The 26706-nt window shown below is 41.2% G+C and overlaps 1 protein-coding gene across 1 annotated transcript in view; it reads left to right on the top strand.

Moving 5' to 3' along the window:
• c10h1orf210 (chromosome 10 C1orf210 homolog) overlaps nt 1-26706 on the top strand; it is a 62909-nt gene that overhangs the window by 29227 nt on the left and 6976 nt on the right. The window contains exons 3-4 of the mRNA XM_051932971.1: nt 3340-3589; nt 20037-20165. Coding sequence (XP_051788931.1) covers nt 3340-3589; nt 20037-20165 — 379 coding nt within the window. The remainder of the gene's footprint in view (nt 1-3339; nt 3590-20036; nt 20166-26706) is intronic.

Below are 26706 nucleotides of genomic sequence, written 5' to 3'. Positions count from 1 at the left end.
GATTCAGGTCAGGACTTTGACTAGACCACTCCAAAGTCTTCATTTTGTTTTTCTTCAGCCATTCAGAGGTGGATTTGCTGGTGTGTTTTGGGTCATTGTCTGTTGCAGCACCCAGATCGCTTCAGCTTGAGTTGACGAACAGATGGCCGACATTCTCCTTCAGTATTTTTTGGTAGACAGTAGAATTCATGGTTCCATCTATCACAGCAAGCCTTCCAGTCCTGAAGCAGCAAAACAACCCCAGACCATCACACTACCACCACCATATTTTACTGTTGGTATGATGTTCTTTTTCTGAAATGCTGTGTTCCTTTTACGTCAGATGTAACGGGGACATTTGCCTTCCAAAAAGTTCAACTGTTGTCTCATCAGTCCACAAGGTATTTTCCCAAAAGTCTTGGCAATCATTGAGATGTTTCTTAGCAAAATTGAGACGAGCCCTAATGTTCTTTTTGCCTTAACAGTGGTTTGCGTCTTGGAAATCTGCCATGCGGACCGTTTTTGCCCAGTCTCTTTATTATGGGTGGAGTCGTGAACACTGACCGTAATTGAGGCAAGTGAGGCCTGCAGTTCTTTAGACGTTGTCCTGGGGTCTTTTGTGACCTCTCGGATGAGTCGTCTCTGCGCTCTTGGGGTAATTTGGTCGGCCGGCCACTCCTGGGAAGGTTCACCACTGTTCCATGTTTTTGCCATTTGTGGATAATGGCTCTCACTGTGGTTCGCTGGAGTCCCAAAGCTTTAGAAATGGCTTTATAACCTTTACCAGACTGATAGATCTCAATTACTTCTGTTCTCATTTGTTCTGAATTTCTTTGGATCTTGGCATGATGTCTAGCTTTTGAGGTGCATTTGGTCTACTTCTCTGTGTCAGGCAGCTCCTATTTAAGTGATTTCTTGATTGAAACAGGTGTGGCAGTAATCAGGCCTGGGGTGCTACGGAAATTGAACTCAGGTGTGATACACCACAGTTAGGTTATTTTTTAACAAGGGGGCAATTACTTTTTCACACAGGGCCATGTAGGTTTGGATTTTTTTCTCCCTAAATAATAAACACCATCATTTAAAAACTGCATTTGTGTTTACTTGTGTTATATTTGACTAATGGTTAAATGTGTTTGATGATCAGAAACATTTTGTGTGGCAACATGCAAAAGAATAAGAAATCAGGAAGGGGGCAAATAGTTTTTTCACACCACTGTAGATAGATAGATAGATAGATAGATAGATAGATAGATAGATAGATAGATAGATAGATAGAAAGGCACTATATAATAGATAGATAGATAGATAGATAGATAGATAGATAGATAGATAGATAGATAGATAGATAGATAGAAAGGCACTATATGATAGATAGATAGATAGATAGATAGATAGATAGATAGATAGATAGATAGATAGATAAATAGAAAGGCACTATATAATAGATAGATAGATAGATATGAAAGGCATTATGTAATAGATAGATAGATAAGATAGATAGATAGATAGATAGATAGATAGATAAGATACGGCGTCTATCTATCTATCTATCTATCTATCTATCTATCTATCTATCTATCTATCTATCTATCTATCTATCTATTCTATAGTGCCTTTCTATCTATCTATCTATCTATTCTATAGTGCCTTTCTATCTATCTATCTATCTATCTATCTATCTATCTATCTATCTATCTATCTATCTATCTATCTATCTATCTATCTATCTATCTATCTATTCTATAGTGCCTTTCTATCTATCTATCTATCTATCTATCTATCTATCTATCTATCTATCTATCTGTCTGTCTGTCTGTCTGTCTGTCTGTCTGTCTGTCTGTCTGTCTGTCTGTCTGTCTGTCTGTCTATCTATCTATCTATCTATCTATCTATCTATCTATCTATCTATCTATCAGTCCTCATCATAGCAACACCTGCTCACCACTTACTTTCTTTAACATCCTGATTTAATGCAGGACAGACTATTACTAAAAGAGAGGAGTGTTATAGTTTTTAAGTACCACCCCATTCCACTTTCTATATTTCAGATTTCTTTTTTTGTTTAAAGTTTAAACATAAAGACATTTTTGAATCTTGCTACTATTGGTATTGCAATCAGAATGCACAGTGTAATTTCTTTATCAACTTTATATATTCTGACAGTAAGATCTGTCCTTCATGGTGGCCATGGGGTTTCAATAACAGATATGTGTACAATGGATACTTACTTGGAAACAGTAAAAGCAGAGAAAACGTGACCTGCTTCAAAACAGTAAACTAGATATATTACTTGTAGATATGTTATAACAGTTTTTTTCTAGGTGTTCCTGACAATTTTAAGTGTTCAGACGTTTATTCCAAAACTTGTGTAAGTAAGAATAACATTCAAAGTGCATTTTTTTGGTTAAAAACTGTGCTGAATTTTGCAGCTTATCCTGCTTTAACATACATGTACAACATAACTACTTTAAGTTAATCTGTAAACATTCTTAAGGGAAAAAGTCAGAGCTTTATTTTGAGGGGTAGATCATGAATATTAAGTGAAGGATGATGAAGTTATGGCCTCTTAAATGAAAGTAGCAGAAGTGCGGTGGAGTTTAAAGGGCTAATAAGTCTGCTAGGCACATGGATATCAGTGTACTCTGACAAATGAAGGACTTCAATTTTCAATATGATTCACTTTCATGAAAGTCATCAATCAATTATATGAGATAAGCTATAATTGGAATTTTCAGTTATAAATGAATTATAACCACACGTTCGGTTTCACCCTAAAGTTAAAAATGTACAGGTAAGTCAGTTTTTTTGTCCTGCTGTTGTAGGTGCCCTCATATGAAAGGCCTATCAGTAAAATAACAGCTGGTTATGTAGTATATTTCCCTTTTAAAAACAGGCAGTGAAAAGTTCAAAGAATATTCTAAAATAGTGGGCAAAAGCAGGTTTATAGTTGTTCAAATGGAAGAATGCCATGCACGTTATGATTATTCCAATAGCTTTATTAACTCAAAAGAATGTCACAATGGCACAGTGCACTTACTGTAGGTACAATCTTGTAAGTGGTCAAATTGCCAGCCTTCATTATTTGCACTTTTTTTGTAGTCTACTTGCTACACTCAAGCACACTTTATTAGTAATAATAATGATAATAATAATAAGATAAATAATACAAATTAATAATACAATAATGAATAAATAAATAATTATATAAGAATAAACATTTTGTTTCACATACTCACAATTGTAAACCTACTTTTGCCCACCCCTGTATATCTTATGAATACAGAAAGGACCTTATGTGCCATTTTTCATCAATATAAAATGTGTGATGCTTACCAGTATTTATATTTTTAAAACTAGGTATGGAACTGCAGCATGAAAAGCTTGAAGCAAATACCTGATCTTCCTGAAAATGTGACTATCTTGGACTTGTCTATGAACAAGATCAATTTTTTGGGGACAGAAGAACAAAACCCCTTGCGACACCTTCAAAACCTGCATCTCCTCAACCTCTCTAATAATCCCATCCCTCATTTACAAAGCAGGATATTTTCACGCCTCAGGAATTTACAGCTCCTTGACCTAAGCAGGTGTGGGCTTGGAGACGATTGAGCCTGATGCATTCCAAGGCCTGACCAACCTGATGATGCTGATCGTGAGCAACAACAAACTGAAAGGCGCCCTGCCAGAGGCTCTGCTTCAGTTGGACAGTTTAGTTGTCCTGGATCTGCGTAACAACGATTTAACCAGGGCAGAGCTCAACTTTAAGGAATTGGCTGGAGAAAGTGAAGGTCCTTCGGCTTCAAGGCAATAAGTGGAACTGTTCACATGAGGAAAATGAGCAAATTCTGATGAGGACAGCAGGTGAGTGATCAAGTGGATATGTTAATTGAGTATGTGAGAAGGTGTGACCAGGTTACGGTAAGGCCGGGTTTATACTTCACGCCACGCGACGTATGCTATGCAAGTGTTTTACTGTTTATACTTGCGCATGTACTTTATGTAAATCTGGAGGAATCCAGCAGGTGGCAGTGCGAGATATCATCACGGTGAGGATAGGTTTGGCTTCTTTGTGTTGTGGAATTGCCTGGAACACCCATTAAATTCCGATGACACTTTACCTGCAATATCTCTGAAAAGGATGTTTAATGATTAAATCCATTAATCCAGGGATATGTCCATTCCAGCAAGCATTGGCACAAGGCACAAACAATCTCTGGACGGGGCATCAGCTCATCGCAAGGTGAATACAAGCACACACATAGTTTTAGCAGCACCAAATCCCCAAATATGCATATCTTTGGAAGGAAACCGGAGCACAGTGTGGAATCCAAGCAGGGAATACCAGCGACGTGACTCCCTGTGAGACAGCAGTAGTACCGCTCCGCCACTGTGTCACCCCCATGTGTGTAATTATTAACAGTATTTATTATTTAACGAAATTAACAAATTTATCTGTAAAATGTAACATACATACTTTAATGCATTTCATCATGAAAGTGATATCAAGTATAAATCTAAAGATTCTAAATTTGCAGAGAGTTGGAATATCATACATTTAATGTGTTCTGTGTGGTGATCTATTGCTGCTTGCCGCTGCTGTCAGGTCCAAGAAGCTCGTAGCGATTAAAAACTGGGATGACGTTTACGATGGGTCTGCTTTAATGATAAAGTAAACTACGAGATTAAAGTGGACATTTCGAGATAAAGCCGAAATTTCCACTTTAATCACAAAATACATGTTTTCACCATGTCCTTAATTTATTTTCTCTGTGGCTCAAATACAGCGCTGTACATTATGTTGCTGTTGTGAAGTTGCAAAAAAAAGACGGCACAAAAGATGGTATGTGAGACTTTTAAAATGTATCATGTCATTATGATTGGGAATATGCAACGCTTGAATATAAAAGCACCACGAATGCATTAGTATGTCGGCATTTTGCTTCACCACATCGAACCATTCATCAAACATCGAAGCGCGCACTTCGATCCTGTAGGATCCGCGTAGAGGCTTTCTGTCACATGTAGATAATAAACAGAGACTCTGAGGTCACATTCCAACTTTTATCACACTTGCGCCTCCCCACACTTTTTACTGGTACTGCAGCTCACACATGCGTCGCATTAATTCCTGAGGACCTACTCAGAGGACGCGTCAAATGAACGCTGGGAACGCGTGGCAGCCATAGTGTGTGCGCTTATGTGTTCTGAGCGTGAAGCTCTAACACTGTGAGACCTTGAAATTTTGTGTTTTTTTTATTATTATGAACCAACTGTGGCTAAGATGCATAGAGTGTAGTGAAGAAGTATTTAGCTCTTCCCGTTTTTTTTTCTTATTTATTGCAAATTTTTGACATGGAATCTATTAGATTCACAAACTTGGGACCCTCTGTGGCTGCAGGTTTATGTTCCAACCAGATTCACAATAAGTGATGATAATTAATTTCATTTAGTTAGCTGGTCTTTTCTTTCTTATTCTGCATTCAGAAAAGAACAGCAGTATGATTTTCACATTGTAAGACATCTCTTCTATATATTTCTCTTCTGGTTCATCCTGCTTCTACTTCAAAACCAGTCCCGCCCACACGCAGCCGACACGGCATTTCTCAATTCCTATTCGTCCTCTTCCATGTCATGCACTATACTGACCTGCTGAGCGTAATACATCCAACAAGTACTCGAGGTGCTGCCACGACGGTAAAGTAGCTTTACCACCTTTGCAGGAGCCACCTGTGTCTTTACAACAGCTTCTTACACAGCAAACATCAGAAGCTAAAAATGATCGTGAACACATTCGAGAATACAGCTCTTCTGTAGTGTTTGCTTCCATGGGTGCACAGATAACAACCTCCTGGCAACGGACCATACTGTTTTAAAATACACGGGCAAATTTATCACCAAATCTCTCCACTATACACTAACACTTCTACCTCTCCAGGATATGGACAGTTGTATGTTTTTGACACAGCGCAAGCTACTGAAGTATGATTACAAAATAAAGCAAACTCTGTATGCAGCGAAAATGTATTTCTCCAGCTAGATTCCATGCTCAGAACCATCAACCCCTTCGCTAAATCATACAAACACATGCATGAAATCGCTTAGTCCAATCCAACAGCATCTGTACGAATGGTTTTCAAGGAAAACCCTGGGCAGGATTTACGACGATACAATGCCCCGACATGTCACACCGATGTTGCAGCGATTTTCGTTGAAGAAGATGGCGAACCGCCTGCTGAAAGGAACATTTGCATCTATCCCATAGGCACCTCCTGTAAACAGATTTCCGACGCTCAATACGAATTGCGCGATCCTATGGTTTACTCACTTTTATTCCTTTACGGAGACATTGGCTGGCACAAAGATTTAAAGGTGTTCCCGATAAAAGAACCGCCAAATGAATAAGGCTTACTCAATGCCAATTTTACGCATACAGATTAGCAATGAGGAATACATTTAGTATTTTGCACTCCAGTGGCAAACTATTCCAACAGTACGTTGTAGATGCATATGTTAAAACAAGGGGCGCACGTCTCAACTATCTCAGATTACATCAACGAGATCTGCGCATGGAACAATACAAAGGACTATCAGATGCACTGCAAGCAAACGCTGAAAATAACAACGTACGTGTAGGCAAAATGATCATATTACCATCCACATTTCCAGGAAGTCCAAGATACATGCAACAAAACTATCAGGATGCCATGGCCATAGTACGTAAATTCGGAAAAGCCTGATTTATTTATCACTTTCACATGTAATCCTGCTTGGCCAGAAATTCTACATGCATACTGCGCCTTTCAAGAAGTATTTATTTCTTCTTGATTTCTGAATTCCTTTCTCACCATTTTCCGTTCCTATTCTTACATCACCGTATGCTACGGCGGGCGTCGGCTATTTAGAAATATTTCAAGTTTTTGCTATAGCTTTAAATGCTGAACTCTTTTTTGTTGTTTCCTAGTGAAAAGTTAAACAAAATGACCCCTTTTATTGGCTAACTAAAAAGATTACAATATGCAAGCTTTCGAGGCAACTCAGGCCCCTTCTTCAGGCGAGACTGTTTCCTCATATTTTTCTTTTTTCTGTTGTCTGCTCCCTTCATTGCATCCTAATAGTGACAATTAAAACAAGCAAAGTAGACACCGAGCATACAACACTAAATGATGAAACTGCTTCAGCATCAGACCCTAATTAGTCAATAATGGAAAGGCAGAATGAAAATCTGGGTGAACATAAAGAAAAAGTAAAAATAATGTATACATTATCCATACATATATAACTGCTTAATATTTATTAGAACTACGGGGCTTTGCCCCCTGCTCGCTTCGCTTGCCAACCCCCAGGCCTGCACTACGCGCTACCCTCTTTGTGGTTCTGTCACTCACGTATGGGGATGTGGTTGTACAATTTAAACAGATTTTTATTTTCATGGTAATTGTTACATATGTGTAATAGAACTAGCTATTTTACATTAAAGCGAGTAATTAATCATAGTAAAAAATAGTAAAACGGAATAAATTGAATGTAAATTATGTTTCATATCGTGTTAGAGTTATTTGTTTCGTAATACGATTTCATTCTGTTTGACTTTGAAGTTAACACGCAATACACCCATCCATCCATCCATTTTCCAACCCGCTGAATCCGAACACAGGGTCATGGGGGTCTGCAGGAGCAAATCCCAGCCAACACAGGGCGCAAGGCAGGAACCAATCCCGGGCAGGGCGCCAACCCACCACAGGACACACACACACACCAAGCACACTCTAGGGCCAATTTGGAATCGCCAATCCACCTAACCTGCATGTCTTTGGACTGTGGGAGGAAACCCACGCAGACACGGGGAGAACATGCAAACTCCAAGCAGGGAGGACCCGTAAAGTAAACTCGGGTCTCCTTATTTCGAGGCAGCAGCGCTACTACTGCGCCATCGTGCCACCCCGCAATACACCCCCAATAAGAAAAAGGCTTTTACTAGAGGCACCCACTCTAGCAGTAAGTTTCCTGCATTTTAAGTGTTTATCAGGCTGCCAGTTTTATTTTGCTTGCCCCTCCTACCACCCCGAGTGTATGCTGCATGGCAACACACACTGATAGAAGAGACCAAAGGCAAACAGCAGGCACAAGGAGTGGATGCTTGACATTCCAGAGAAACTCTCAGGTTAGTTGTGATATATAAATTGCCCCAGTTTACACTTTCTTTGCTAGGGTCTTCTTCCAGTTGGCTGTGACCAGCACATTTTCATCTGAAGGCATCTAGGGAGTACATATACTTGCCTGACAAATTTATAGCATTGAAGAAGTGCTGTATGTCTCATGAAGAGTGATTGAATGAAAATCAGTTGTCCCCTTTACAGTATACCTGCATGCCTTTGAGATGTGATCAAATAAAGCAAAGCAAGTGTGATAAGATCAAGTATTGCTTATTCTACCAGGATATTCTAAACGGGCCTGGACACATTTCTTGGGATCCCCCCACAAAAGATCCTAAAAAATTGGATTTGAGTGATTTTTCAAACTTTCTTCAATTCATATCACAAATGTCTCCACTAGAGAATCCATTCCCGGGAATTCGGGAATCCTGGGCATTGATAGATAGATAGATAGATAGATAGATAGATAGATAGATAGATAGATAGATAGATAGATAGATAGATAGATAGATAGATAGATAGATAGATAGATAGATAGATAGATAGATAGATAGATAGATAGATACTTTATTAATCCCAATGGGAAATTCACATTCTCCAGCAGCAGCATACTGATACAATAAATAATATTAAATTAAAGAGTGATAACAATGCAGGTGAAAAACAGACAATAACTTTGTATAATGTTAAATGTTAACGTTTACCCCCCGGGGTGGAATTGAAGAGTCGCATAGTTTGGGGGAGGAACGATCTCCTCAATCTGTCAGTGGAGCAGGACAGTGACAGCAATCTGTCGCTGAAGCTGCTCCTCTGTCTGGAGATGATACTATTTAGTGGATGCAGTGGATTCTCCATAATTGATATGAGCCTGCTGAGCGCCCTTCGCTCTGCCACAGATGTCAAACTGTCCAGCTCCGTGCCAACAATAGAGCCTGCCTTCCTCACAAGTTTGTCCAGGCGTGAGGCGTCTTTCCTCTTAATGCTGCCTCCCCAGCACACCACTGCGTAAAAGAGGGTGCTCGCCACAACTATCTGATAGAACATCTGCAGCATCTTATTGCAGATGTCGAAGGACGCCAGCCTTCTAAGGAAGTATAACCGGCTCTGTCCTTTCTTGCACAGCACATCAGTATTGACAGTCCAGTCTAATTTATCATCCAGCTGCACTCCCAGATATTTATAGGTCTGCACCATCTGCACACAGTCACCTCTGATGATCACGGGGTCTATGAGGGGTCTGGGCCTCCTAAAATCCACCACCAGCTCCTTGGTTTTGCTGGTGTTCAGGTGTAGGTGGTTTGAGTCGCACCATTTAACAAAGTCATTGATTAGGTCCCTATACTCATCCTCCAGCCCATTCCTGATGCAGCCCACGATAGCAGTGTCATCAGCGAACCTTTGTACATGGCAGGACTCCGAGTTGTATTGGAAGTCTGATGTATATAGGCTGAACAGGACCGGAGAAAGTACAGTCCCTTGTGGCGCTTCTGTGTTGCTGACCACAATGTCAGACGTGCAGTTCCCAAGACGCACATACTGAGGTCTGTCTTTAAGATAGTCCACGATCCATGCCACTAGGTATGAATCTAATCCCATCTCTGTCAGCTTGTCCCTAAGGAGCAGAGGTTGGATTGTGTTGAAGGTGCTAGAAAAGTCCAGAAACATAATTCTTACAGCACCACTGCCTCTGTCCAAGTGAGAGAGGGATCGGTGTAGCATATAGATGATGGCATCCTCCGCTCCCACCTTCTCCTGATATGCAAACTGCAGAGGGTCAAGGGCGTGTTGAACCTGTGGCCTCAGGTGGTGAAGCAGCAGCCTCTCCATGGTCTTCATCACATGTGATGTCAGAGCAACAGGCCGAAAGTCATTCAGCTCACTAGGACGTGATACCTTTAGGACTGGGGTGATACAAGATGTTTTCCAAAGCCTCGGGACTCTCCCCTGTTCCAGGCTCAGGTTGAAGATGCGCTGTAGAGGACCCCCCAGCTCCGATGCACAGACCTTCAGCAGTCGTGGCGATACTCCATCTGGACCCGCTGCTTTGCTGGCATGAAGTCTCCTCAGCTCTCTGCTCACTTGCACTGCTGTAATTATGGGTGGGGATGTCTTTCCTATGCTGGTATCAGCAGAAGGATGTGTGGAGGGTGCAGTACTCCAAGGTGAGAGTGAGAGTGGGTTAGGGTGGTCAAACCTGTTAAAGAAGTTGTTCATTTGGTGTGCTCTCTTCACGTCTCTCTTGATGGTGGTACCCCGCTTCAAGCTGCAGCCAGTGATGATCTTCATCCCATCCCACACTTCCTGACACAGTGCATGGGCATCTCACATGTGAACGGTTTTAAAATGACCAACACTTATTTTTAATAAAACTACTGCAATATGTTGACATCAATAAAAGACTAACCTTAACTACAAGCAGTTTGTGCTGTCATATAAGTACATGTATCTAGTTAGTTTAAGTAATAAGAGCGTAGAAAGCACAACGTGTCCAGCGTGCAGTCGTCCAGGCGAGCGCGCACCTTCGTGCAGAGTACACCAGCCGCTGAGAAAGCACGCTGTGCCTCCACTGAAGTAGGCGGCGGCACAGTCATCAGATACTGATACACTTGTTCTAAACAACGCCCACGCTTGCCGTTGCTCTGAAACACCGCCATTTCAGCTTTTATTGATGCATCCAGTTTCTTGTCATCATTCTGTGATGGCAAGTTTCTTAGAACAGATAGTATGGATGCAAAAGACTGACACATTGCAATTTCAAGTTGCTGTTCAAAGCTGTCAACAGCACAGACGTCAATGAACTCTGCCCCGTCCCGGCATTCATGAGCTGCAGAGTGCAGACACCTCCCAGTCCACTGTGCTCAGTCTTAGTGGGAGCCGGGAGACTGACTGCTGCTGGTCTGTTGTTGACTGAATTAATGAGCAACACACTACACCGTGGGCCAAAAAACCGTGCCACTTAATTATTTTCAACTATAACTCTGTTATTTCTTGATGGATTTTTACACTTTTACACACTATATATGTGATTCAATCAATTCAATTCAATTTTATTTGTCATTCAGCAGAACATCCAAGATGTGCTGCAGAACGAAAATACGATGCACAAGACATTAATAAAAACACACAGTTAAAATCAATTACATTCTAATTAAAAGTGCAGAAAGATTCTGATTAAAGATGCACAAAAATTCTGATTAGAAGTGCATAAACATTTCTAATTAAAAGTGCATAAAAGTCTAAATTGACAATACATAAAATTCTGAATTAAAAATGCCTACAATAAAATACTAAAATGCTTCATTTAAAAGACGAACGGTAGTAGGAAAAAAGCTATTTTTAAACCTGGTAATTCTACATTTCAGGCTTCTGCGTGAGGGCATGAGGGAAAAGAGTTCAGAGGCAGGATAAGTAGGGTTGTCTCTAGAAATCCGCACAGCTCTGGCCAGACAGCGTTGTTTTGCCAAGTCTTGTACATTAGGCAACGGGGCTCCAATGATCCTCTCCGCAGCCCTCACCACTTTCCTCAGTGCTTTCCAGTCCGAAGCACTGCAGCTCTCCTGCCACAGAGAGCTGCTACAGGTTAGCACGCTCTCTATGGTCCCTCTGTAAAAAGTGGTGAGGACTGACTTACTGAGATGGGCCCTCTTTAGCCTCCGCAGAAGGATCAAGCGCTGGTGAGCTTTCTTGATGATGGAGGAGGTGTGCAGGGACCAGGTGAGGTTGTTCGTCACATTGACTCCCAGCAACTTGGTAGACTGCACAATTTCCACAGCAGTGTTCTTAATGTAGACCGGGATGTGTATCAGCTGTTTCTTCCTGAAGTCGATCACCAGTTCTTTCGTTTTTCGACATTCAGTATCAGATTGTTTTTATCACACCATTCCACAAATGACTTCACCTCCTCTCTGTAATCCCCCTCCCCATCACCTCGAATGAGACCCACCACTATTGTGTCATCCGCATACTTAATAATTTGGTTTGTGCTGAACTTGGCACAACAATCGCGGGTCATGAGCGTGAAGAGGAGGGGACTTAGAACGCACCCCTGTGGGGAACCTGTGCTCAAGGAGATGGTATCTGATTTATTCTTTCTTACCCGTACGTACTGAGGCCTATCCGTTAGAAAGTCTAATATCCAGTTTTGCAGAGGTATGCTCAGTCCCAATGGGCCCATTTTGCTGATCAGATTCTGAGGGATGATGGTATTAAAAGCCGAACTAAAATCAACAAACAGCATGCGGACCATAGTTGCTTTGTCCTCCAGATGTTCCAACGAAAAATGGAGTGCAATAGATATGGTGTTCTCTGTGGCATGGCGAATTGGAGTGGGTCAAATGAGGAGGGTAGGACAGAAGTAATGTGGTTCTTGATCAGCCTCTCGAAACATTTCATCACTATTGGTGTTAGGGCTACAGGGTGATAGTCATTCATGGTTGTGACTATGGGTTTTTTCGGAACCAGGATGATTTCTGAGGTTTTAACGCAAGATGGCACAACAGCCTGACACAGAGAGATGTTAAATATATCCGTAAGGACATGTGTCAGTTGCTCTGCACATCCTTTGAGTACGCAACCTGGTATCTGGTCTGGTCCCGCAGCTTTCCTTGGATTAATTCTCCTCAAAGTCCGTAGAACATCATCCAGTTCCAGACACAGTGCCTTCTCGTCAAGATGATGGGTGGCCTTCACTGGTGATGTATCATTCAACGCTTCAAACCGTCCAAAGTACTTATTTAGGTCATTCAGGAAGTTGAAGCTATCATCACAGGAGTGAGCTTGGCCTTTCCCGTTTTCCCGGGAATTACAGCAGTTTCCCTAGTTTCCACTCAGTCATTCAGCAGATTTAAATGAAGAAAGTCATCCCTCTGCTGTTTGGTGTCATCATGTGCCCCACACTGAACACGGACCAGAGAAAGCAGAAGAGAGAGTTGTCTGAGGAGATCAGAAAGAAAATGATAGACAAGCATGTCAAAGGCAAAGGCTAGAAGACCATCATCTCCAACCAGCTTGATGCTCCTGTGACAATAGTGTTGAACATTAGAAGAAGTTTAAGGTCCATTGACTGCAGCTAACCTTCTTGGACGTGGCCACACGAGGAAAATCGACCACAGAATGGGCAGAAGGAGAGTGAGAATGGAAGATAAAAAGCCAAGGATAACATTCAAAGAGATATGAGCTGAACTCCAAGGTCAAGGTCCATCAGTGTCTGGTCGCATCATCCATCACTGTTTGAGTGACGGGGTGCTCAATGGAACAAGATTCAGGGTGATGCCACATAAAACAAGCCAGACTGAAATTTGCTAAAATGCACACTGACAAGCAACAGGGTTTCTGGGGGAAGAATATCCTTTGAACAGATGAGACAAAAATGGAGCTTTTTAGCAAGTCACATCAGCTCTGTGTCCACAGATGAAAAAAATGAAGCTGTCAAAGAAAAGAATACCAGACTTCCTGTTAAATATGGAGGAGGCTTGCTTAGGATTTTGGGATTGCTTTGCTTCGTCTGGCAGACACGGTGTGCCTCGAGGGAACAATGAAATCTCAAAACTATCAAGACATTCTGGAGTGGAACACACTGCCCAGTGTCAGTAAGGTCCGTTTCAGTCAATCCCAACAGAATAATAATAATAATAATAATACATTTTATTTGAAGCGCCTTTCAAAAAACTCAAGGTCACTGTACAATCAGGTTAAAAAATAAACATTCAATAACTAGACAATTTAAAATCCAAATAAAACATCAGATAAAACAGCAATAACAGTTACAATGAATAAGCAATTTTGAACAGATAAGTTTTAAGATTAGCCTGAAATTGGTGAAGGGTAGTCATATTCTTAAGATAAGCAGGTAATGAGTTCCATAAGGAAGGTGCCGATCTGCTAAATGCGCGATATCCCATCGTAACAAGACGTGCTGGTGGATTATTTAAGTTAATGGAAAAAGAGGATCTGAGCATACGAGAGGGTTTAGTGACTTGTAGGAGCTGTGAGAGATATGTGGGGGCAAGATTATGAATGGCCTTATATGTAATAATAATGAGACAAAACACACAGCTGAAAGCCCACGGGAATGGCTAAGAACAAAACATTGGGCCATTCTGAAGTTGCCTTCTCTGAGCTCTGACTTGAATTCCATCGAACATCTATGGAAAGACCTGAAACATGGCATCTGGAGAAGACCCCCTTCAAACCTGACACAGCTGAAACAGTTTGCTTAGGACGAGTGGGCCAAATGACCTGTGGACAGGTGCCGAATGGAGAGCTCCAGGAATCGCTTGTGTGCAGAGACTGCAAACTCAGAAAAGTTGTGTAACCAAATATGCGGTTTAAAGGCTCCATCATTTTTGTCTGTGCCATTTTCATTTGTGTTATTATTTGAAATATACTTTTAAATCAAAAATTATAAAGCAAAGTCCATCCATCCATCCATCCAGTTTCCAACCAGCTGAATCCGAACACAGGGTCGCGGGGGTCTGCTGGAGCCAATCCCAGCCAACACAGGGCGCAAGGCAGGGAACCAATCCTGGGCAGGGTGCCAACCCACCGCAGAAGCAAAGTCTATTTTTTTTAATTTGATGATAGGGGCCAATTACTTTTATCAGTTTCAAATTATTTCAGAGACAGTTGTGGGGTCATCTTATTTTCGTGGATGAATACAGACAAATTTGTCCATGTCTGTTTAACTGGCTTTCCTTGATTCAGTGGAGGTTGTAGCTCTCCTAGAATTCTCCTAGAATTACCAAACTCCTTACCCAGCTACAAACAAAACAACACAGCATTCTTGAACCCACTTAATCTAGTTGAGGTTGGCAGGAAGCTACGGCCTACATTGGCATCATCAGGCACATGACAGGAACCAACGCCAGACAAAATGCCTGTTCATCTTAAGGCCCACACCCATGCACACACTCACAGGCTGCCAATTTTAAAATGGCAATCAACCTAATATGCAGGTCTTTGCATATGGATAGGGGCGGCATGGTGGCGCAGTGGTAGCGCTGCTGCCTCGCAGTTAGGAGACCCGGGTTCGCTTCCCAGGTCCTCCCTGCGTGAAGTTTTCATGTTCTCCCCGTGTCTGCATGGGTTTCCTCCAGGTACGCCGGTTTCCTCCCACAGTCTAAAGACATGCAGGTTAGGTGCACTGGCAATTCTAAAAATTGTCCCTAGTGTGTGCTTGGTGTGTGTGTGCGCTGTGCGGTGAACTGGCGACCTGCCCGGGGTTTGCTTCCTGTCTTGCGCCCTGTGTTGGCTAGGATTGGCTCTAGCAGACCCCCGTGACCCTGTAGTTAGGATATAGCAGGTTGGATGATGGATGCATATGGACATGAAAGCTGGATTACCTTGAGGAAAATACAAAGAAAGTCATGAGGAGAATGTGCAGACTGAACGAACCTGGCTTGGGATTCAAACCCATCAATGTTAATCACTGTGGCACTGGGCTATCCCTACAAAGTAAACATTATATGTTTGTGTAAATTCAGGCAATGCTACTTCTCTATACCACGTCACTGTGTATAAAGGGTTCAGATTCTGCTGCTTGATTAGTGCTGCGCAGCAACAGATAGATAGATAGATAGATAGATAGATAGATAGATAGATAGATAGATAGATAGATAGATAGATAGATAGATAGATAGATAGATAGATACTTTATTAATCCCAATGGGAAATTCACAAAAAAATATAAAAATAACGGCGTGTAAAAATCCATGCTCACGTTGTAAAAGTAAGTGTGTCCAGGGAACTAATCCACATAAAATAAAGTAATAGGAGTGATCAATAAATAAAAATAGAAAAATAAAAGTAGAAAAGTACACATACATATACAGTCATACACGGAGCTGCTGAAAAGGCTGCCACTCACGGCGGCGCCGGATGTTAGGTCTGACACTGATACAAGGGGATGGCCAAGGGTGGAAGATCAGTCAAAGCCTGACACCCAACCATATACAGTGGAACTTCGGTTTGCGAGCATAATTCGTTCCAGAGACGTGCTCGCAGTCCAAAGCACTCGTGTATCAAAGTGAATTTCCTCATAAGAAATAATGGAAACTCAGATGATTTGTTCCACACCCCAAAACTATTCATATAAAAATAATTAATACAAAATATAAAGTAAAAATACATAAAACAAATCAACCTGCACTTTGCCTTTAAAAAGAATCATGGCAGGTGTGAGTGAGTTTCTAAACTCTTGTGGGATTCCACCCAACGGGACGACACGCGGAAGAGCGTCCCAAAGCAATCGCAGTCTCCCAGCGCTGTAGCAGTTCGCCGTAAAAGTGAATCTGAAAAGATCGCGGACATGCTATAAGCACCTGCCGTCGATGGGTGATACAAGGAACAAGGAACATTATAAATGCGCAGGGCACAGTATTACTTGGCCACGACCCTGCCTGACTGCTGTGTCTGTGTAAAGGAGAGTGGCAGATCCCACTACAATAAATAACCGCGCTGTTGCTGTTTCAAGCTGAATAAAGCTGTTGTTGCTAAAGTACTGAGACTCAGCTTCGTGTTTTGGGTTGCAAGATGGGGACTCGCACGTCACAGCGCACACACACACACACACACAGTTACAATGCTGTAGTAAACAGTATACACGCGTACGGATGTTGACTATATGAGTGAGGCACGCCGACTAAGACGGAGAATAGGAGACGATTACCCACAATCCCGCAGCGAGAGAGAAGAACCATCAGCACAGTTGTGATCACTTGACGCTCAGAAGACAAAGCGTATACATACTACTTGTATTGCAAGACCTCGCTCGTTTATCAAGTTAAAATTTATTAAAAATTTTAGCTCATCTTGCAAAACACTTGTAAACCACGTTACTCGTAAACCGAGGTTCCACTGTATATATATATTAGGCCTGGGAAAATTAACACGTCAATTTTTGCAACTAACCAGCAAACAAGAGACAGAGCTGGAGGTGGCAGAGTTAAAGATATTAAGACTTGCATTGGGTGTCACGAGGATGGACAGGATTAGAAATGAGGACATTAGAGGGTCGGCTCAGGTTGGGCAGTGGGGACACAAAGTCAGAGTGGCGAGATTGCATTGGTTTGGACATGTGCAGAGGAGAGATGCTGGGTATAATGAGAGAAGGGTACTAAGGATAGAGCTGCTAGGTAAAAGGAGAAGAGGGAGGCCTAAGAGAAGGTTTATGGATGTGGTGAGAGAGGACATGCAGGTGCTGGGTGTAACAGAGCAAGATGCAGAGGACAGAAAGATATGGAAGAAGATGATCCGCTGTGGCAACCCCTAATGGGAGCAGCCGAAAGAAGAAGAAGAATGTGGCCTGTTTAACACATTAAAAAATATTGTCTCATCCTGAACCAGAAATGAGGTGATTGCGTCAGGCAATGCTTTGATCAGGGTAACATTTTAATGTATTTATTTTTTATTTTACATTACAGGAGAATAATACAAAACAGTGTGAACCTGTCAGTACGTGGTACTGGTATTCATTTACTTGATGTATACATACCGACATAGGTGTAGGGGAGTGGGAGGAAGGAGGGTTTATGGTAGTCCTGGAGCAACAATAAAGAAACGTTTTCTTATCGCCTTCTTTTCAACTTGCCTTTTAGGAAGGGAAGGTACTCAAATTCAGGTTGTACTTACTCAAATAGTATTTTGTTAAAAGTTCAGGTTTAAGGTCATTGTTTAAGTTTAAACTATGCCATTACATTTTTAAAAATTACTTTCTGCTAATTCTACATTAATTTTGCGATTCAGTGTATATTCATGGTTTAGAATGGATTAGATAAAATGTATGCATTTAATTTATGATTGCATGTTTTAATGTTAGATGTGATTAATTGCGATTAATTGCATGCAGTTATGCTATTACTTAGTTCATTTTTTTAATTGATTCCCAGCCCTAATATATATATCTCGAGCAGAATTAAAGCAAACTGGACACACCTGAGCACAATTTGGAGTGCCACAGCAAAGGGTCTGAATACTTCTAGGAATGACAGATGTCAGTATTTTATTAGTTATAAATTTGCAAGACTTTCTGTAGAGAAAAGCCAAGCAAAATGACACCTTTTATTGGCTAACTAAAAAGATTACAGTATGCAAGCTTTCGAGGTAACATCTTGCCTGACGAAGGGGCCTGAGTTGCTATGAAAGCTTGCATATTGCCAAGAGCGCTCTGGAGCAGGTTTTCATCCAGGATGTCTCTGTACATTGCTGCAGTCATCTTTCCCTTTATCCTGACTAGTCTCCCAGTCCCTGCCACTGAAAAACATCCCCACAGCATGATGCTGCCACCACCATGCTTCACTGTAGGAATGGTATTGGCCTGGTGATGAGCGGTGCCTGGTTTCCTCCAAATGTGACGCCTGGCATTCACACTGAAGAGTTCAATCTTTGTCTCATCAGACCAGAGAATTTTCTTTCTCATGGTCTGAGAGTCCTTCAGGTGCCTTTTGGCAAACTCCAGGCGGGCTGCCATGTGCCTTTTACTAAGGAGTGGCTTCCGTCTGGCCACTCTACCATACAGGCCTGATTGGTGGATTGATGGAGGCCACTGTGCTCATTGGGACCTTCAAAGCAGCAGAAATTTTTCTGTAACCTTCCCCAGATTTGTGCCTCGAGACAATCCTGTCTCGGAGGTCTACAGACAATTCCTTTGACTTCATGCTTGGTTTGTGCTCTGACATGAACTGCCAACTGTGGGACCTTCTATAGACAGGTGTGTGCCTTTCCAAATCATGTCCAGTCAACTGGATTTACCACAGGTGGACTCCAATGAAGCTGCAGAAACATCTCAAAGATGATCAGGGGAAACAGGATGCACCTGAGCTCAGTTTTGAGCTTCATGGCAAAGGCTGTGAATACTTATGTACATGTGCTTTCTCAATTTTTTTATTTTTTAATAAATTTGCAAAAATCTCAAGTAAACTTTTTTCATGTTGTGTGTAGAATTCTGAGGAAAAAAATGAATTTAATCCATTTTGGAATAAGGCTGTAACATAACAAATGTGGAAAAAGTGATGCACTGTGAATACTTTCCGGATGCACTGTGTATGTATATATATATATATAAGTACATATATATTAATGTATATTTTATATATGTGACAGTCTGTGATATGGTTTGCATATTTGTAGCTATGAATCCATAGAGGATCAAATTGAGCCACTTATCTTAAAATAATTTTTTATTCCTAAGCTTTCAGCAACCTACTAGGTGTCATCATCAGAAGAAAAATTATTAGACATACAGGAATCAAAGGCAACATATAGCAAATGGGGGGGGGGGTGTCTTAAAGTCTTTTTTTATTATTTGGATGTCTTTTTTTTAATATGCTGGGATTATGTCTGTTAATGGTGTTTTCGCTTGAGAGCCACGATTCAGCCAGCTCGCTGGCACTTTTAGTATTAGCTCTGAATTTTATTTGCACCGTGTCCCAGTTAAACATGTGTCTGGTTGAACTGGTACATGCATATATCAGAGACTGTGGATCCTTCCTCCTGACAGCATTCCGATGCTCTTGCATATGTGTTGCGAATGTTTTAGATGACCAGCAGCCTCTGAACCCCACCTTATTAATGCCCCCTCTCTCATTTGCTATATATGTCCTCACAGGTGGCACAGTGGTAGTGCTGCTGCTTTGCAGTAAGGAGACTGTGGAAGATTGTGGGTTCGCTTCCCGGTTCCTCCCTGTGTGGATAGCGCTTTGAGTACTGAGAAAAGCACTATATAAATATAATGAATTATTATATTGTTTTGGAATAGCCCGGTTTATGTATTGGATGGAAATCTGACTAATTCTTAGCAGTGAGCTCTGCTGGCTGCAAATGCCTGTAGAAGGAAGAAAATTAAAATACAATTTGACATTAAACCTGTAACAGCCTCTTTTTTACTGACATATTCCTCTTTTTCAGCCTCCACAGTAAAATGCCTCTTGCAAGATAAACAAAAAGACTGGGCAATCAGACATGAAGAGTGGAGAGATGAGCGTGCATTCTCATTATTTTTGAAGAAGAGAGATACCGTATCACTTGCAAATAACAGTAGGTTTACTTGCAGCTTTCATTATCTTATTATATTTTCTACTATTTTGCATATATAAAAGCCAAATCTATTATCTTTTTCTTATTGTATGGAAAAGTAGTGCAGCAGTTTAATTCTGTTGCCCTACAACTACATAGAGCTGGGTTCAATTCCAGACCACATCTTTGCACATTTATCATAATTCTGTCTAATACCTTAATTTCTTTCAAAATCCAGAGAATGTGACTTTTTCGCTAGTTTTGGGTCAGTGTTTCTGTTTACACAGTCATGCCTGGTGGTTCTCAATAAAACTTTGATCATAGAAAAAAAGACAGAAAAAAAAAAACAACAAACAAAAATACCTGGGGATGGTCTGCTGTCCCATCCTGGGTTGTTTCCTGCTTTGTGCTTAATGCTTGCTCCTTCCAACCCAGAAAATAGATAGATATATATAATTTCATGGACGGCATTGTGGCACAGTGGGTAGCACTGCTGCCTTGCAGTTAGTGAGACCCGGGTTCAATTCCCGGGTCTTCCCTGCGTGGAGTTTGCATGTTCTCCCCATATCTGCGTGGGTTTCCTCCCACAGTCCAAAGACATGCAGGTTAGGTGCATTGGCGACTCTAAATTGTCTCTAGTGTGTGCTTGGTGTGCGGGTGTGTGTGTGTGCCTTGTGGTGGGCTGGCGCCCTGTCCGGGGTTTGTGTCCTACCTTGCGCCCTGTGTTGGCTGGGATTGGCTCCAGCAGACCCCCGTGACCCTGTAGTTAGGATATAGTGGGTTGGATGATGGATGGATATCCTTTCATTAATTGGGGGGGGGGGGGGGGTTATTCATGATTTTCACCCACTTGAAGCTGCTTCTCCTAGTTCTAATTAAATGTTGCAAGCTCAATAATTGGCATAGGAGTGACTAAAATAATAATAATAATAATAATAATAACTAGGGGGCTCTACCCCCTGCTTGCTTCGCTCGCCAACCCCTGGGCCTGCGCTATGCGCTAGCCTCTTTGCGGTTCTGCCGCTCGCGTATGGGGATGCACATGTACAATTTAAACAGATTTTTATTTTCATGAGAATTGTTACATATGCATAATAGATCTAACTATTTTACATTAAAGCAAGTAATTAATCATAGTAAAAAATAATACAACATAATAATTTGAAAGTAAATTATGTTTCATATTGCCTTAGAGTTATTCGTTGAGTAATACGATTTAGTTCTGTTTGGCTTTGAAATTAACACGCAAATACTTTTTAAACTTACACTTTTACTGTAAAACTTCAGTAAAAACAATTTTTTGAATTAAATTTTCGTCAATATCGCATTGAATTTTGATTCTGTGTTTGGAATTTCATCGTGACAACGCAACATATAATTGCCCGTGATTGAATTTCATTTCTTTCTCTCTATTAAATATAACAACTTTTTTGAATGGTTTGCTCTGAGATTTGTATTTGTAAAAGCTATTCTAAAGGGAAACTGTAAATGTTTTAATACAAACGGCATATGAAGATCTCCTTTGCTGTCTAATGTTATCCGCAGAAGATGTACTACATTACCTTTCTTGGGTACATCCTTCTTTCTACAGTAATACATAGGGTGGAAGACCGGGCGGTGTTAACGGTCGTAGATATTCTATGGGATATTGTAAGCTGATATTTTCATCTTCCGCACGGTCACCACCAACTGTTTCAGCAGAGTCTATTGATACGCATTTAACCAATTTGCTGTGTAACCGATCGACATTTTTGGTGTTAATTTGTTTGACTTTATTGTTTCTCTGTGCTAGGATTGCCCGTGTACTCATTTCTTCTGTTGATAACCCTTCGTTATGAAATTCTTCAATAAGATTTGGATATAATAAGTCTGCTTTAATTGAGAACTTAAAGTGAGGAAAACGTTCAAATTTATAAGAGCTGAGAGAGCAGGAACTGTGTCTGACAAAAGCATTCACACAAATGACAGGCGAGAGTACCATGTGTGTGGTTGAATATGGTTGAGAGGAGGGTGTGACTTAAAAAAATCTCATGGTCAAAATCTCGCGGGACTTGAAAAAATCTCTTCAAAAAAGTCTCGTCTCGTCACAGGATTTTTTTAATAACTAGGGGGCTCTGCCCCTGCTCTCTTCGCTCGGCCACCCCCGGTTTTGGTTTACCGGATATACAATTTAAAGAGATTGTTATTTTCATGGGAATTGTTACATATGCATTATTTTCACTTTTACTTTAAAATTTTGTAAAAACAATACTCGTCCTTTATTTCCGGCCCCGGGCGCGGTTACATCTCTTTCTTGCAGGACGTATAATGCTGCTTGCGTTGTGAAGGGGGTGCAGCTGAATGCATGCTAAGGAGAAGTGGTTGGATCATCTGCTGGCTTTCTGCTGCTGGCGAGCTGTATGTTTTGCTTGTCGTGTTTTAAGAGCTGGGAGCACATAAAGCGTGTCTGCCAAAAGCAATCCAACAACTGCTAGGTTAGATGTCCGTGGACTTGTTTTAAATGATGTCTCACTGCCTTGTCTCGCGTGACGTTGTAAAAAAAAAAATACTTGTCCTTTATTTCCGGCCCCAGGCACGGTTACATCTCTTTCTCGCAGGACGTATAACACTGCTCTCGTTGTGATGGGGGGTGGCTGAACGCATGCTAAGGAGACGCCGTCAGATCATCTACTGTCTTTCTGCTGCTGCTGTCGATCATTTCAAAGCCTGTACAGCAGCTGTCCTTTTGCCACTTTGTGTCTCTGCTGCTTGTGTTGTGAGAAGTGGGGGGATTTAGGGTGGCTGAACGCACACAAGGAGAAGCGGTTGGATCATCTGCTGGCTTTCTTCTGCTGGCGAGCTGCGTGTTTTGCTTGTCGCTGTTTTAAGAGATGGAAGCAAGTTAAAGTGTCTGTTTGGGGGACTTTAAATTGTCTTCCGAGAAGATCACCTCTCGTCTCCCTCCCCAAGATTTTTTTTTTATAATAGAGAGATAATAATAATAATAATAATACATTCTATTTATATACAGTGGTGTGAAAAACTATTTGCCCCCTTCCTGATTTCTTATTCTTTTGCATGTTTATCGCACAAAATGTTTCTGATCATCAAACACATTTAACCATTAGTCAAATATAACACAAGTAAACACAAAATGCAGTTTTTAAATGATGGTTTTTATTATTCAGGGAGAAAAAAAATCCAAACCTACATGGCCCTGTGTGAAAAAGTAATTGCCCCCTTGTTAAAAAATAACCTAACTGTGGTGTATCACACCTGAGTTCAATTTCCGTAGCTACCCCCAGGCCTGATTACTGCCACACCTGTTTCAATCAAGAAATCACTTAAATAGGAGCTGCCTGACACAGAGAAGTAGACCAAAAGCACCTCAAAAGCTAGACATCATGCCAAGATCCAAAGAAATTCAGGAACAAATGAGAACAGAAGTAATTGAGATCTATCAGTCTGGTAAAGGTTATAAAGCCATTTCTAAAGCTTTGGGACTCCAGCGAACCACAGTGAGAGCCATTATCCACAAATGGCAAAAACATGGGACAGTGGTGAACCTTCCCAGGAGTGGCCGGCCGACCAAAATTACCCCAAGAGTGCAGAGACGACTCATCCGAGAGGTCACAAAAGACCCCAGGACAACGTCTAAAGAACTGCAGGCCTCACTTGCCTCAATTAAGGTCAGTGTTCACGACTCCACCATAAGAAAGAGACTTGGCAAAAACGGCCTGCATGGCAGATTTCCAAGACGCAAACCACTGTTAAGCAAAAAGAACATTAGGGCTCGTCTCAATTTTGCTAAGAAACATCTCAATGATTGCCAAGACTTTTGGGAAAATACCTTGTGGACTGATGAGTCAAAAGTTTAACTTTTTGGAAGGCAAATGTCCCGTTACATCTGGCGTAAAAGGAACACAGCATTTCAGAAAAAGAACATCATACCAACAGTAAAATATGGTGGTGGTAGTGTGATGGTCTGGGGTTGTTTTGCTGCTTCAGGACCTGGAAGGCTTGCTGTGATAGATGGAACCATGAATTCTACTGTCTACCAAAAAATCCTGAAGGAGAATGTCCGGCCATCTGTTCGTCAACTCAAGCTGAAGCAATCTTGGGTGCTGCAACAGGACAATGACCCAAAACACACCAGCAAATCCACCTCTGAATGGCTGAAGAAAAACAAAATGAAGACTTTGGAGTGGCCTAGTCAAAGTCCTGACCTGAATCCAATTGAGATGCTATGGCATGACCTTAAAAAGGCGGTTCATGCTAGAAAACCCTCAAATGAAGCTGAATTACAACAATTTTGCAAAGATGAGTGGGCCAAAATTCCTCCAGAGCGCTGTAAAAGACTCATTGCAAGTTATCGCAAACGCTTGATTGCAGTTATTGCTGCTAAGGGTGGCCCAACCAGTTATTAGGTTCAGGGGGCAATTACTTTTTCACACAGGGCCATGTAGGTTTGGATTTTTTTTTCTCCCTAAATAATAAAAACCACCATTTAAAAACTGCATTTTGTGTTTACTTGTGTTATATTTGACTAATGGTTAAATGTGTTTGATGATCAGAAACATTTTGTGTGACAAACATGCAAAAGAATAAGAAATCAGGAAGGGGGCAAATAGTTTTTCACACCACTGTAGCACCATTCCCATGCTCATATGTATCTCACTTCGTTTTATGGTCAATCAAATATTCCCTGTCACCTTCAAGTCCTTTCATCTTCTCTTATTTGAGCCCACCTAGTCTTGGTAGCTGTTCACCATTCTCTTCCAGATCCACTACAAATGTCTGTCTTGTGGTATTCGGCGTAATTTTACCTAGAACCCTGGAAGACATCTAAAAATAGCAGGCGCCTAAAACTTGTTAATGTGTTAAGGTCTCTGCCCATCTGCTAATTCTTCCAGCTTAAGGGTGAATCGGGTAATTGAGGACATCAATTGAAATTGAAGGGAGGTGCATTTAGAACTGAAGCCTGGGAGCACTTCTTTACACAAAGAGTTGTGAGACTCTGGAAGAAACTGCCGAGACATGGAGTTGAAGTAGAAATCTCGTCAACCTTTCAGAAGGATCAGGCTGAGATATCGAGACAGCTTAGCCATTAACTAAAGAAACAGGCTTGATGGACTGAATGGTCGTACATCAAATCTCTTATCTTCATAAGATCAGTATGACAGCTCTTGCTGTCACTCCATTGGAGAAGGATATTTTAATAGCAGTCCTTCTCCCACCAGGACTCACTGTTGAAGTAACCACATATAGTATAGATCCCAGTGGCCAGATGGTGTATTTATGAACTTCCCTATCTGCAAAAATACAATATATTCTTCCTAGGCCAAAACACTAAAGTTACTGGTGTTGGCTCGGTGTGATTGAGCTAATGGAACCAAGCATCAATGCCAGAGTTTTTTTTTCTTCTTCATATAGAATTCCAGAAGCATCCCTTTCAACTGTACTACCATCTTTTTGGACATGTGATGCCCAAGAAGGAGATAAAGACATAAACATGTTCAGTTCAGTTCATTCTTTTATATTACTCTTCACTAGGTACAACCTCAGAGCATTTGTACAGATTAACAGATGTTATATGGTAGTAGTAAAGCAGATTCTTATATAACACCTGAATACAGAAAATGCATAATCAGTTAAAATGTTGACAAAATCATCGTAACACAAATTCCAATAAGAAAAACTTACGAGTGAAAGTGAAAAACAAAACAACCTGTTAACAGCATTTGCAGAAAAGAACACATGAAGGCTCAGAGTTCTTTGAAATAAGCCAACTCACTGCTCTGTACACCTAAGCTATTTAGCTCTCCATTCCTCCATTCTCCAATTTATTACACCAGGCTGAAGTCCACAACTTGTCAGACGTCACAGTCTGATGTGATGGCTGAATGTGGAATGAAGGTTTTGCTTCCTGAACACACTTTGGTCCAGTTTATACTTCACACTCAGAACACTTAAATACACACATCATGGCTGCCATGCATTCTCAGCGATCAGTCTTCTGAGTATGTCGTTAGAAATGAATGCGACGTGTGCACGAGTTGCAGTACCACCAAAAATATGGGTGGCGTGTGTGTTCAAGTTTTGGTATAGGGCGTTGCCATTGTTGTTTACTATCAACATGTAACGGCAAGCTACAGTGCATCTGGAAAGTATTCACAGCGCATCACTTTTTCCACATTTTGTTATGTTACAACCGTATTCTGAAATGGATTAAATTCATTTTTTTCCTCAGAATTCTACACACGACACCCCATAATGACAACGTGAAAAAAGTTTACTTCAGGTTTTTGCAAATTTATTAAAAATAAAAAAATTGAGAAAGCACATGTACATAAGTATTCACAGCCTTTGCTCAATACTTTGTCGATGCACCTTTGGCAGCAATTACAGCCTCAAGTCTTGTTGAATATGATGCCACAAGCTTGGCACACCTATCCTTGGCCAGTTTGGCCCATTCCTCTTTGCAGCACCTCTCAAGCTCCATCAGGCTGGATGGGAAGCGTCGGTGCACAGCCATTTTAAGATCTCTCCAGAGATGTTCAATCGATGGAGCTCAGTGAATTCA

This window comes from Erpetoichthys calabaricus, chromosome 10, assembly GCF_900747795.2.
Source record: "Erpetoichthys calabaricus chromosome 10, fErpCal1.3, whole genome shotgun sequence".
NCBI classification, from domain to species: domain Eukaryota; kingdom Metazoa; phylum Chordata; class Cladistia; order Polypteriformes; family Polypteridae; genus Erpetoichthys; species Erpetoichthys calabaricus.
Note: the sequence above shows the minus strand (reverse complement) of the source record. Positions and strands in the feature narration are given on the sequence as shown.